General features: G+C 40.8%; 1 protein-coding gene across 1 annotated transcript in view; it reads left to right on the plus strand.

Moving 5' to 3' along the window:
* The first annotated feature begins 8,819 nt into the window (after positions 1–8,819).
* LOC119410857 (Down syndrome cell adhesion molecule) overlaps positions 8,820–15,145 on the plus strand; it is a 25,551-nt gene continuing 19,225 nt past the window's right edge. Inside the window, exon 1 of the mRNA XM_037677778.1 lies at positions 8,820–8,916. Coding sequence (XP_037533706.1) covers positions 8,820–8,916 — 97 coding nt within the window. The remainder of the gene's footprint in view (positions 8,917–15,145) is intronic.

Raw genomic sequence — 15,145 nt, forward strand, 5'->3', positions numbered from 1 at the left:
GATTCCACTGAATCGGAGGTGTAATTGCGCAAGCCCGTGTGTAAATGTCTCTTGCATTAAAATGTTAACGATATCATTTAGCATCTGCGGGGAAGAGCAGAAAAGCCCTTGGCACCCAGATGTAGGTGTTTGATCAAGCGTGAAAAGTGAGGTTGTAGTACATCTGGCGTGGGTTTTCCCTCTCTGACATAGTTCTCGGCGGAAAGGATGTTTTTAATTCACTCAGCACCTGTCAAAGTGACATGTTATATTATTGTGCTGCACTGCACGAGTACTGTAGAGGGGGAACTTGTGTAAAAGCTTTATTTGACAGTTTAAAACAGTCTGAGTCAAAAAAAAAACCCCATCTGATTTGTCTCGGTTGTGCAGAGAGGCTTTAAGTTTACTTTAAAATAATTTTAAAGCATGCCTACCCAAAACACAGTAGGTCGACATTTGTAGGTTGGCGTTGAAAACCTACAAGCTTAACTATAATTTCACCTTTAAAAAGTGTTACAAACACTGCTTTACAGGTTACTAACCAAATGTGAACATGTCCACACTTAAACACAACAAATATTTCTTCTTGGGCAAAGCTGATCATGGGAGGGGTATTTATGTTAACTAGGATAGACATTTTTGGCAAAACAGTCTTTCAAATGTTTTGATTTTTTTTTTTTTTTTACCCACGTCCTGCAACTGAAAAACTCTAATAAAAAAAGGCTTCAGGTACAGAGACATGTGCTGCTGCTAAATCTGTGATTCTTTCAAGTTCTCTGCTTCATTGAACCACTGTAGAGATGAATGCATGTATTCTGGCAGTAAAGCCATAGTTTCCACTTCATAATCCTTTCAAAATAAACTACAATTGTGATGTTTTATCTAAATACCCAGATAGTTGTGACTGAAAGGAGCAACTCCAAGACAAAGTAATAATTAAAAAGTGTTTAATAACAAAGTGAATAAAGAAAACTGTTGAACTGCAACCCAGGTGGGAGGGAACTAGAGCTGTCATTTCTAACCTGAACCCAGAGCCCGGACCGGCTCGACACGGATTAGGGCCGGGCCATAATAATGTGTTTAATGTGCGGGCCAGCGTCAGGCTTTTAGTTGCGTCAGCGGACGTGCAGGCTGACAATCCAATTGTGTGGCAATATGGCTTGCCATACAATCACCAGCTGCATGTGGCCATTTGACCGCGCGCTGACCAGCCTTGAAAGAGTTAAAAAGTTCAGTTAAAGTAAAGAAAAACATTCATACAAATGCAACATCTTTGTTCTTTCCTTTAGAAGGTGGTGGTGCAATTAAAAAAAAATTCCGCTGCACTCAGCGGACGCATGCGGCCGACGACCCAAACAGGTGAGATCCCAAAATATCCGACATGTCAGAGCAGGGTCCATGTCTGAATAATGCAGAATGCAGGCAGAAGCAGGGATTTAATGCTCTTTGACAGCCATGAAAGGACAAACACCCCATCAGCTCCGATCTTCTGCTCTGTCAACCGTGTGCATCCACAGACCGTTAATAATTATATAAGCAGTCAAAGCTTAATTAAAAATGTTGGGGGTGTTTCAGATTCGGACCTGTAATTACTGTTAATTTGTCAGGTCGGGTGGGGTTTGAAAATGATGGCTACGGTCTGGGGCCGGGTCGGGTCAGATTTTTTTGGTCCGAATGCTACTCTAACTGGAACCATGGAGAGCAAGGACAATGTTAATGTGGTGATAGGAGTCTTTGAAGGTGGTTCTGATAGTGTTTCGCTTACTGTGGGAGAAAATGGTTTTCTCATAGGAGTGAGGGTCCAATCGTTCCAGTACCTGTTTGAGGAGGTCCCAGAGAGGTTGCAAGGATTGGTGGGCAAGTGGTGGAAGGCGAGGAGCAACTGGAGAGAGCATTAGGAAGTTAACAATAGAGATAAGGAGGTCCAGGACTTGGGAGGAGCACGGGAGTAGAGGCTATAACATGCAGGAGCAAAACTCAAGGACTATCAATGTGAGCAGGAGCACAACTACCAGTAGGCAGATAATGCACCAGCGTCGAGGAGAAGTCATCACCTCCATTTATACCCCTACAACTTATTAGGGTAATGGTCTGCAGGTGGAAGCCTGTTGGTGCTACCTGGTGTAGAAGAGCTGTAGAGATAAACACTGGAGCTCCTACAACAATCCTGGGAGGCTCAAAGGAAAAACGGATGGTGCTGAGTGAAAAAAAAAAAAAAAACGAAAACAAAACACAATGACTGAAAAAGCATCTATAGGAAACAACTTGGCATGTCATAGCAGACGTAAAAAACATGATGGCTGCAGTAAATCTTTACATTTTAATCAGACTTCAAATATTTTCTGCCTCCACTGAGGTCAGTGATCCATGTCGCAGTTTTTATCATAACCATGAAATCAACGATAAACGACTTGTTTCCACCTCTCGTTTGAAATTCAGCAAGGCGTTTTATTTTACTAATCTTTTTCACAGATAACGTTACAACTTGATTTGAAACAACCTTTTAAAATAGTGTCATTAAATGTTTCTGGGGTTTTTTTTTTTTTTTTTTTCTCACATTTTAATTAAAAAACAGACAAAAATTTGCATTCACCAATTTTTTTTTGGGATGTGATATTAATGTTTTTTTTTTTGATGGATAGACAGTTCATGTTGCAAATAGTCCAAAATAAAAGTTACGATATCATCTTGCAATAAAACCACACCAACCAAAACATTGATGAAATGTTTACGTCATGAACGAAAGCCGGTCAGGAATTTTGTTAAGTTATTTTTTGCTCAGAAACCACTTAATTTTTAAAAAAGGTTTAATAATTTGCTCAATTTCCATTATTTTGCCCATTAAACTTCTTTATTTCATGCTATCATTAAAGGGTGTGATCATGCAATTGTCTGTTTGTCTCCTTGTTTGTCTGCCTATTTGTTAGCAAAATATCTCATAAATTACTGGATGAATTTGAACAAAACTCCCAGTGAGCAGGCCAGTCAGTATTTCACAAAATTTGGGCAACACTGATGCTTCCATTCAAGTTTGAAATGAAAACTACAGTGTAAAAGTTGAGCCCATCCATCTTCTTTTATTTTACTTCCTCAGATTCTCCTTCGAAAGGAGTAACTATATATTTTGATACAGAAATGAAGAGATCTGCATCAAAAAGAACTACACAGTAACAGTGTTACCTGAACTGAGCAGCAAAGCTTCATCAGAGTCAAGTGTGAATATAACGCTCTCTGAGCACTTGGCGTAAAATGTGCCAAAATATTAATATTGGCCAACAATGCCTAAATATTACTGCCTGTCTGAAGGATGAAGAGTTAAAGCTCCAGATAAATCCTACTGTGTCAACACGAAGGTTAAAAATATTGAGTCATCATATGCTGTGTGCGCCACGTCACAGCTTTTGTTCATCGTGAAAGACAGGCGGTGAAGGTCTGATGAGTTTGTTATCTATCACAGGACCAGCATCCACACCGCACCTCATAAATACTGCCTCCTAATCCAGTCCTCTACATACCAGGGCCGGGCTTTGAACTTCACACAGTCGGCAGCCCAAGGCTGAATTGATCCCCACGACTCACCCTGAGCACGATGCATTGTTGCTCATGACCAGTCTACGATTCTGTTTCTCCAAACCCTGCTTTGAGCTCGACCTTCTGCCGTACGCTACAGACATCTGCTGCGAGAAATTAAAAATGGAAAGAAAACACACAAATTCAACGTCATAGTCCTCTCTCCACAGTCGCTGCTCCTTTTGTTGGTTCACGCTCTAAAATTGCAGTTCCTGTAGATATTTCACCAAGTCTTCCAGATATCTGAAAGTAGGCTACGAGCAGAAGAGGCAGAGCTGGATAGACAGTGTGACAGAAAGACAAATGGGTCCAGCTTGGTTTCTCGACACTGCTCCTTATTTTTAAACCTGGCACAGATGCTGAGATTTAAGACCAAGTTTGGGATGCCTATTTTTAGCCCGCCATTTTTAAAGCGCTGTCATCTTGTTGGTAAGGCGTGAGAGTGTGTGCAATTTACGCTCTTTATTTGTGCATTTGCTGGCGTTCGTGTTAATTTACAGACATATTTCTGCAGTACGTTGAAAGGTCTTGCAGAGTGTGCGTAAGCTCTTGTGCGCATGCACCGCCTGTACATGTGTGTTTTTAATTGAAGGAGCTGGGTGGGTGGGTTTAGGTGTGACGTGGAGTGGAGCCACAGGGGTCTGATTTATGCCCTTCCAGCCACTCATCGATCCCCCCCAGCCTGGTGTGAGACTGAGTGCATTGTCAATAATCTTAGCACTTTGTGGTATTCCTAGATTCCCTAACCTCCTCTGCTCAGTGCAAGGTGTAATGCTGCAGTAAGCCATCTTGTGCAGGATCACGTAAGAGGGCACAGGGGCTTGGCAGCAAAGCATTTGATTGCAGGGTAATCTAGCGGTGAAAAGATCATTTTGCAGCGGCTGCGCTGTTGACAAAAATAGAGAACTGCCTCTATTGTCTGCACAAAAGGAGGTAATTTAGTCAAGGCCCTGCATGGGTCCCTGGGAGCATGTAGCCGTTATGCATGTTGTGTGTTGCAGAGTGCTGACAGGACGCTCAGTAACACATAGATGAGGTCGATCATGGGTTATTCTGAGTCTCTTTATCAAAACCATCCATCCCCATGAGTGATTATGCTAATAAGTGTTTGATCAGATGATTAAATTGAAACTCAATTCATCTAAAGTGCTAAATGCTCAGAATACATTTGTGCCTGATTTACTGCCTGACTTCCCTGAGCATTAGTCCCCCTGGTGTACCCAGCCACAGTCGAAAAGGATGACCAGAAATGAAAAAGGGAGGAAACTGTACAAAAATACCTCTTTTTTTTCTCTTTCAGGCGATGCCTCATAAGAGACGAGGGGTTTATGTACAGAAAGCAACAGAGACTGAGGGAGTAAGAGGGAGAGAGAAACGAGGAAAAAGAGAAAATAAGTGTGTGTGATGATAAGGGTGGGGGTGAAGAAGAAAGCGTGGGGGTGGGGGGTATGCTAAAAGGAGCCGTGCTGCGGTCCCTTAAGTGTTGAATAAACATGCTTGGTTTAGGGAAATTGCTGCGATAAATGTTTAATATGATAAGTCTATAAAGACGGTCAAATGAGTCTGGAGTATTAAAATGAGCATGGCGCACAGCAGTTTGCAAAAGCAATGGGGGGGGGGGGGTGTAATAGCAGGCAGAGCTAACAGGATGAGAGCAGCCAGATGCTGTGACATCAACATTAACACACTCCACCAGCTGCACGTCACACACGACTCTTGGACAAATCAGAAATGGTTGTGTACTTTCAAAGGCCGCTGTGGCCCCAAAATGCTATTATTACACGTGCAATTTTTGTGTGGTTAAGTTATTTTTCAAAGCAGAGTTCAAAAGCACAGTAAAAAATACAAAAAGGCAACCTAGGCTCAAACATGCGGCCTCAGGACAGCAAGACGATGGCACCGCCGACTCACATGTCGCTGTCAATATGTAATTATTTATTTGGTAGTTCGGTTACAGTAGAGAATGAGACGCTGCCCCACTGATTGTCATTGTATTTTATTAGGTTCTAAGCACTTCAATTTGTTGGCAATAAAGATAAGTATGTATATTACTTCAGAGATTAAATAAATTAAATAATTTTTAAAAATCTGTCAATATTAATGGGAAAATTCTAAGTGTGAGCATATTATTCAGCCTTTGATGACGTTATTTCACCATAAATGTAACAGCTTTAGTTGCTAATATTTGTGCTTGTGATGTGCTGAGTAACCTTTAATCAACTATTACCATTGATTAATATTTGATTATTTCAAAAGTTAAATTAAAGCATTCCACATTAAAAATATTATTGTAGTAGAAATGACTGAAAACCCCCCACAAATAGCTACAAATAAAAATCCGTTATCAAGCTTTATGTTCTATTGGTGGTTCTTGTGTGTGTATGATGAATGTAGAACATGGCAAAGGAGAATTTCTGCCACAGTTGTGGTAGACAATAAAGTTTTATCTTATCTGTGGAAATGCAGAATACAGCAAAATGATTAGTGCGTCCACAAAGTTCACTACATTGAGTTGTGTTTGTAGCCTGGAAATACCGAGTTATGATGTTGAATACAGTGGCTACCAGAATAACAACTGAACCCTCTTGGTAGTTAAATTTGGACAGCTACATGTCCAGAACACCACCATCATGGCCACGTAATCCATTTTGTTTTAATGTTGCAGCTCTGTCTGCAGTCTCTGTCAGCGTGGTTGACAGCCTGGCTAAATAATGTCAGCGTCCAGAATAGGTCACTGCAGCCATGTCTGCAGGAAAAACATGTAAAAAGTGAAATATTAGTATTCCTACCTTGTCCCTGTCAGTACAGAAACATTTTCTGTTTTATGCAATGACTTCAAAAACAAATTAATAACACTGAAACCAAACAAAAAAAGATGAAAACTTCTACATTTCATGCTTTGTTTCACTCCATGTTTTCTTCCAACAAGTCTTTTTTAAACATTTTGGCAACTACTTCAAAAAACTCAAATAAACTGTTTGTATTCAAAACTAAAAAAATTTCAGAACATTTTCTTGTGCTGAAGAGCATTTACTCACATTTGCTAAAATGAAACAAAACGCAAACTAGAAGAGTGGCATAGATTTTCTGGCTTTGCAGAGTGTATATGACAAATCTATGATTTTTAACCAGTGCTGGTAAACATGAAACAACTTACGTGGGGTTACAAAAAATTTCAAGAGCAGAAAAATATGCTTAAACAGGGAGCAGCAAATGGTACAAATCACTGGACTTAATGGTAAAGTTACAGCAAATGCTCATTTTTATTTTTGCTCCAGGCCTCATACAGTAACCACTTATCATAGTTATGGCTGCAGTGTTATCTAGACATTCTGATTTTAGGTACCACTTTACAATAAGGCTCCCCTTAAAGATGGCTTAATTTCTCTATAAATGCTTTATAATTAATTAACTGCTTATTATGCATTAATTAAGGTTGACAGAGAGACAAAACTGAGCAGTTTCTTGCCAAATAGTGAGCCAAATCTGTTCACCTATATATTTCATCTATAGTGTTATTATATTAAACATTTCAGACTAAGTTACTACCTTGTAAGCACAATAAGCATTTGTAAACCTATTTATTTAGCATATAATATTGTACTTTTATCACTGCTTTATAAGTATCTACAACTAATATTATATCCTAAAAAAATAGGTTTACAAATGCTTATTGTGCTTACAAGGTAGTAACTTGTCTGAAATGTTTCCCATAACAACTCTAGATAAAATATACAGGTGAATACATTTGGCTCACTATTTGACAAGAAACTGGTCAGTTTTCTCTGTCACTCTTAATTAATGCATAATAAACAATCATTAATAAAGTGTTTGTCAATAAATTAATAACGTATCTATAAACTATCCATCCATCCATCCATCCATCCATTTTCTTTACCCGCTTATTCCATTTTGGGTCACGGGGGTCGCTGGTGCCCATGTCCAGCAGTCACTGTGCGAGGGGCGGGGTACACCCTGGACGGGTCGCAAGTCCATCACAGGGCCACATAGAGACAAATGAGACAAACAAACATTCACTCTCTCACTCACACCTAGGGACAATTTAGAGTTACCAATCAGCCTAACATGCATGTTTTTGGTCTGTGGGAGGAAACCGGAGTACCCGGAGAAAACCCATGCATGCACGGAGAGGACATGCAAACTCCACCCAGAAAGGCCCCTGGACCGGGGTTTGAACCAAGGACCTGCTCGCTGAGAGGCAGCAGCTCTACCAGTTGTGCCACTGTGCTGCTCTATAAACTATTTATTAGCCATCTATAAGGGGAGCCTTATTTTAAAGTGGCACCAGATTTTGTAAATGTATTACTCATTGTTAAAGCTCAAAGCATCAGTTTTTCACCAAGCATTACTTCTTTTCTGGACCCATATGGAAGCAGCATGAACTAACTAAAAAATAAACTGAGTCCATGTCTGTCTCAATTTAAACCGTCCCCTACCATTATGCAAGCGGGATGGCGTGCCCCATCAACAGATCTGAGCGCCCCACCTACCGAATCAAACTGCGTGCATGCCCCTGACCCCCCCCCCCCCCCCCCCCGGCACGAAAAGTGTACAAACAGCACATAGCTCAAATGTGTTCCCCCCTTCCCCATCGACAAAAATCACAGATGAGATTAGCACCGTGCTATGGCAAGTTATCTAGGGGAAACAGTGGAACCCCATGTAAAAAAAAAAGAACATTGGACTTGTAAGGTTTGATATCCATAGTATATTTATCTGTCTGTCACTTGAAACTTATTTCTAAAATGAAAGAGCCCATATCATCTCTTTTAAAGTTCTTTTTTTCTCAGCTTGTGGCCAAAAGTTTGGCTATTCTTAGTACTGCCATCTCTAAACTAGAGTTACAACTATATTATTTATTTAATGTCTAAGTCTAAGTTTTAATATTGGATTTTCTCATGACAAGACAATTTTTGATATTGCCCTTTGTCATACGCTGTCACACACCAAGATGTAAGTCTCTCATGAGTAAATGAACTTCTCACCATATTTCTAAGTGATAATCCAGCGACCCTGCACGGAAAACTCAGACTGCTTGTATATGTGGTCTTGTTTTTTTCATTAAAAACCCAAAATTTGTGACCATAGGTGAGTGTAGGAATGCAGACGGCTGATGAACATAGAGCTTCACCTTGCATCACAACTCCATCTTCACTACAACAGACTGGCCCAGAGTTTACAATACCGTGGAAGCTGCACAAGTCTATCTCACGCACAATTTTTTCCCTTACTCATAAACAAACCCCAAGATGCTTGGACCTCCTCCACTTGAGGAAGCACTTTACTTCCAACCTGGAGAGGGCAACCCACCTTTTTCAACTGAGAATCATGGCTTCAGATACAGAGGTACCGAACCTCAGCCCTGCCATTTCACACTTGGCTGTGAACTGCTTCAGTGAGAGTTGTAGATCATGGCATGATGATACCAATAGGACCACATAATCTGTAAATAGGAAAGACTGAAACCTAAGGTCACCAAAGCAGGTTTCTGCCTGGCTGCACTAAAAATTACGTCCATAAAATATCCTGATGCATGCTCAATAATCCATGTAGAAAAATCTAAAAAGTAAAATCTGGTCCTCTGGACATTCAAAAAACAAAACAAAGCAAAACAAAAAAAAATGTAGAAACGTTTCGTCTTCCATCCAAAAGACTTACTCAGTCTGAGGTGCTGTATTCAGCTCAGTCTTATAAATAGCACTTTCTCAGAGTGGATCAACCAGTTTTGCTGCTGACAACCAAAACCAGCTGCTCACATGATCAAGAAGGACCATCAGGATTCATTGTTAGGCTGATGGTCCTTCTTGAGCATGTGAGCAGCTGGTTTAGTTTTTTTTACGTCCATAAAGTTATGAACAGAATTGGTGGTAGGAAGCCCTGACTGAGTACAACACCCACCTTAAAGTGGTCTGAACTACTGCTAGCAATGCAAACTAAATTCTTGCACTGCTTGTAGAGGGACTGAAAGACCTGTCGCACCAGACCTCAATCCCATACTCATGGAGTACTCCCCAACAGTATTGACAAACACAATCTAATGCTTCCTCCAAGTTCACAAAACACATGTAGACTGGCTGGGCAAATTCCAATGCCCCCTCCATGACCCCAGTGAGTGCAAAGAGCTGGTCCAGTATTTCATGACTGAGAAGGAACCCATATTGTTCCTCCTGAATATGAGACTTGACCATCAATTGGACTCTCTTCTCCAGAACCCCTGAATAGTCCTTACAGAGGATGCTAAAAAGAGTAATAGCCCTGTAATTGATACACACTCGCCAACCCCCTTTTTGAAGAGGTGAACCATTATCTCAGTCTGCCATTCCAGTGGCAAAGCCCCCAATCTCTACACAACCTTGAAAAGGCATGTCAACCAAGACAGTCTAGCATTATTCAGATCCTTGAGCAACTCGGGGAAGATCTCTTCCACCCCATGAGTCCTGTTGCCACAGAGTTTTTTAACTACCGCTGTGACCTCAGCCCCGGTTATGGACAGACCAACCACCAAATCCTCTGACTTAGCTTTATCTATGAAATATGTGCTGGTGAGATTGAGAAGGTCCCAGAAGTATTCCTTCCACTGTCCAATGACATCAGTGGTTAAGATCAACAGCACCCCACCTCTACTCTAGACAGTGTTGGTAAAGTGTTGCTTTCCCAGCTTCAGCCGCATGCTGGTTTGAAAGAATCTTCTCTGAGCTGATCGAAAGTCTCTATCCAAGCCCTGACCAAACCTTTCCTTGAGCTTTTACCTCAGCAACAGCCAGGGCTGCAGCTCACATGGCCTGCCCATACCCATCAATTACCTCCAGAGTCCTACCAGCCAACAAGGTCCAATAGGACTTTCCAGCTTGACAGATTCCCTCAATGAGTGTGTCCACCATCTTGTTTGAGTGTTCAAGTTCCAGTGTGAGGTCCTGGTAACCCATGTCTGGGTGAGGAACATCAATTATTTTGTTGTTCTCTGTCCATACGAGTATTCTGAATTCCTCTTTCTCTGGTCTTTCACCTTGGACTGTTTTATCTTGGGAGACCTTATCAGGGGCAATCATGCCCAACATCATAGCTCCTAGGATCATTCAGGCACACCAACTCTCCACCACAATAAGGTGTTGATTCATAGGGAATAAAAATAAAGCAGTTCCTGCTGATTTCAATTCCAAACTAAGAAAGAGTGGCCTCTTGAGAGTGGAGCACTTGGTCTTTATATATATTTATGACTGCAACACTTAGTAGCTTAGGTAAAGCAATACAAATCAGTGACTTGATTTGCCTAGTATACCCTGAACCTCAGAACATAGTGAAACACAACTGGGCTGAAATTAGCAGGGTAAATAATTACTAGAGTTGAAAGGTCTTGGGTAAATAGTGCAAAATTGCCTCAAAGCCAAAATTTGTCATAGTCCACTTTAGTTGACCTTACCATCATATAAACTATTTAAACATAAAATTAGTTTCCATTGTAGAAAAACTAAATGGTAAAAAAAAAAAAAAAACTTCAATATGTAAAATTCAAATGGTTTAAGTTAACACTGGTTATTCACCAGTTATTACGATACGTAAATTATGCTGTATTGGAGGCCGATACCAGATCGGCCCCATCCCTAATCAACAGTTGAACAAAACTAGGGATGGGGCCGATCCGATCCAGTATCGGTATCGGCCTCCGATACCAGCATAATTTACGTATCGGATTTTCCGATCCACCTGCCGACATTTCCGATCCATAATACAAGTTGGCTTCAAACTATGGAATGGATTTCCTGAACGGCGGCGTGTCTCATGAACCCAGAGTAATAAGACCCACATCACATTCAGGAAATCCAGTTCATAGTTTGCAGCCAGCTACAACGTAAGGACTGAGTTAGCAGCACTGTGGCTAACAGCTAACCAACTTTTCATTGAAACATGTCCGCTGTGTGGAAGTATTTTACTCTAAACACACCACAAAACAAGACAGCATCATGCAATGTCTGCGGAGCCATAGCGCCACATTACACCACGTTAAAGTTAGTTTTACGAAGGACATTGAAGCTCCGTGGCTTCAGCGGGGCACTACTTTTTGGTCAAACCGGAAAGAGGCGACTTGACCCCGGCCAGCCGTGTCCAATCTGCCCCGCTCAGTCTGCCCATTTCTGAGGAGGGACAGACTGAGCGCGGCTGCCCCAAATCAGGCTGCCTGCGTCGGATTGAACAAGATGAAGACGTCGCTGAAACCACGGAGCTCAAATGTTTACAGAGAAGTTGCTAAACTTCATCATAATTAATGACCAACCACTATCAGTTGTAGAAAACAAAGGATTTCTCAGCTTGATACTTGCAGCCAAGATATAGTTTACCCTCCAGAAGATATTTATCAGTACAACAGTAGACAATCATAAAAAACATATGATTTGAAAATTATATATATTAAAAACAAAGACAGCTACATTATAAAGTGATGTAAATAACTAAAAACAGGAACACGCCTGTTGGTTTATGCCATGAACTTAGCAGATGTCTGAAGCCATTTAACATTTTATTTAATTTAATTCATTTATTCATTCATTTAAAAGAAACTAAATTTTAAAAAATCATCAAAAAGAAAACATTGAATGAAAAGAGTGCAGAAAGAAGAAAAAAATTCTTATATCTGCCCCTTATTTAAAAAAATATAAAATAACTAAACAATCATCCAAAAAAGTTCAATCTGGTCCTCTGGACATTAAAAAAAAAAAAAAAAAAAAAAAACAAAGCAAAAAAATCTAGAAACGTTTCGTCTCTCATCCAAGAGACTTCCTCAGTCTGAGGTGCTGTTTTCAGCTCAGTCTCTTAAATAGCACCTTCACAGAGTGGATCAACCAGTTTGCTGCTGACAACCAAAACCAGCTGATCACATGGTCAAGAAGGACCATCAGCCTAACAATGGATCATTAGCACACTGATGGCTGTTTACTACTCACAGAGGGCTGAGTGATACTAGCAATCACAGCATTGTAAGAGGGGGACAGTTGAACCCGGAGGCCTCCACCCCTGTTTATTGATGGACGATTTCTTTTCACAAAGATGGCCTCCTTTACTCCTCTCTCAAACCATTGTTCCTCTCTATCCAGGATGTGAACATCTTCATCCTTGAAAGAGTGACCGCTGGCCTGGAGATGAGTGTAGACCGCAGAATCCTGGCCTGATGATGTTGATCTTCTGTGCTGGGCCATCCTTTTGGCCAGTGGCTGTTTAGTTTCCCCGATGTAAGACTGATCACAGCCCTCCTGACACTGAACAGCATACACAACATTACTCTGTTTGTGCCGGGGGACTGGATCTTTGGGATGAACCAGTTTTTGCCGTAATGTATTTTGGGGTTTAAAAGCCACTGGGACGTTATGTTTAGAAAATAAACGTCTCAGTTTCTCTGATACCCCCTCAACATACGGAATGACCACTGGTCTGGGTCTGGGTTCCTCCTTCTCATCTGATGGCTGACTGGAGTCCTGTTTGGGTTTCTTCTCTGCTTTCAGGAAGGCCCAGTTAGGATATCCACATTGCTCTAGAGCTTGTCTTGTGTAGGATTTCTCCTTCTGCCTGGCTCCCGAGCTAGTGGGGACGCTGTCTGCTCTGTGATACAGAGTCCTGATGACTCCTAACTTGTGCTCCAAAGGGTGATGGGAGTCAAACTGCAAATACTGGTCTGTGTGGGTGGGTTTGCGGTACACCTCGGTTCGGTCATTTTTTTTTTAATGTCCAGAGGACCAGATTGAACTTTTTTCGATTTTTCTACCTGGATTATTGAGCATGCATCAGGAAACTAAACAATCACTTAAATTAATCACCTTAATATCCACTTTAAAGCTAGGAATAAAAAGAAACATGTTTTGTGTTAGCAGAATTTAATTCTAACTTTAAAACTTATCCAACATTAATAAAACTTACCTCAAGTTGCCTTTTTGGACATGCATGCATATATTTGTACAAATTGTACTTGAGAGGAGATTATTACAGCCTCATATAAAGCCAATGATGATCATGATATCGGAAATGGATCGGTATCAGCCGATATTCAGAGTTAGGTATCGGGATTGGATCGGAAGTAAAAAAGTGGATTGGTGCATCCCTAAAAAAACCTTTGCCATGCTCCCGGGACAACAAGATGTGTGGTCACCATGACTATGATGATGATGATAATGATTATGATTTTTACGATGTAACATACTTTGAATTTGAAGTTGGAAGACAATAGTTGATCAGTGCATCTGAACAGCAAAGGGTTAATCATTCACAAAGCAGAATCAGGAGAAATGTGTGTGCGTGGCAGAGAAGGAAAACAGCTAATCAGCTGCAGGAGGGAGCTTTCCATTCCACTTGTGGGCTTCACACATGGTGCAAAATCATTTAAAATAATTTATTTTAAATGGACAACCCATGGCTCATACATCAATCAGCCAACTGTGTCATGTCCAGTCTTACTTTTGGCAGCACGATGGCTCAGTGGTTGGCACTGTTGCCTCACAGCAAGAAGGTCCTGGGTTCAATCCTCGGTTGGACCTGGGGTCTTTCTGTGTGGAGTTTGCATGTTCTTCTTGGGCTTGCGTTGGTTTTCTCTAGGTACTCCAGTTTCCTCCCACAGTACAAAAACATGCATGTTAGGCTGCCTTCAGGTCCAGGCCTCCCTTGCAAAAGAGATCTGTGATTTCAATGGGATTTGCCTTGTTAAATAAAGGTTAATAAATTAAAAATTACTTTGAAGATCTGCGATATAGCGAACCCGCGATAAACAAACTGCAAAGTAGTGAGGGACTACTGTATAAAAAAAAAAAAAAAAAAAAAAAAAATATATATATATATATATATATATATATATATATGTGTGTATTAGGGGTTGAACGACTGCATAATTTTAAAACTCGACAAAACTATTAGTTATGATTATTAAGCTGCAAAAGTGAAAGAAACATGCGGCACGTAAAAAACGAAACTAAAATCAGTGGGGTGGATGACCACCCCGCACCACCGCCTGCGGTGTTGCGCATTAGGTTTAGTTTACAGATTAATATGTTTAAAGGTTTATATAAGTTTAGAGATTAATATTTTTTGCTTTTTGTTTGTGAAACAAGGTCAGAAGGAAGCTGGTTCTGATTTGGTCATTGGACCCGGTGTTACACCATATTCTGTGACCTGCAACACTGCTTGCAACACCGCCCCCTATGGTCACAATATATGGTGGTCACAGAATTTCACACAGCACAGCTTTGCAGATTTTGCATACGGTAGTTGAACCGGAGGATTCATCTTTAGTGAAATATTTCCACACTATCGATGCATTTTTTTCTTTTTGCCAAGACTGGGCCTGGTATACCCCATCCATCCGCATGGAGGAATCCATTTTGTAGCTTCTACTATAGCTAGCTCACGCTCGGTGTGGATCACGTAACACATGACGCAATGACGTAACTGCGATGTAATGATGTCACTACGAATACTCGACGTGACATTTAAAAACTTGATAGATGTCCTAGAAATCAATGTGTAGATTACTCGAGTACTCTGTTAATGCCTTAGATCAGGGGTGCCCAACCTTTTTTGAACCAAGAGCTACTTTTGA

This window comes from Nematolebias whitei, chromosome 6 (genome assembly GCF_014905685.2).
Source record: "Nematolebias whitei isolate Nwh7 chromosome 6, NemWhi1, whole genome shotgun sequence".
Lineage (NCBI taxonomy): Eukaryota > Metazoa > Chordata > Actinopteri > Cyprinodontiformes > Rivulidae > Nematolebias > Nematolebias whitei.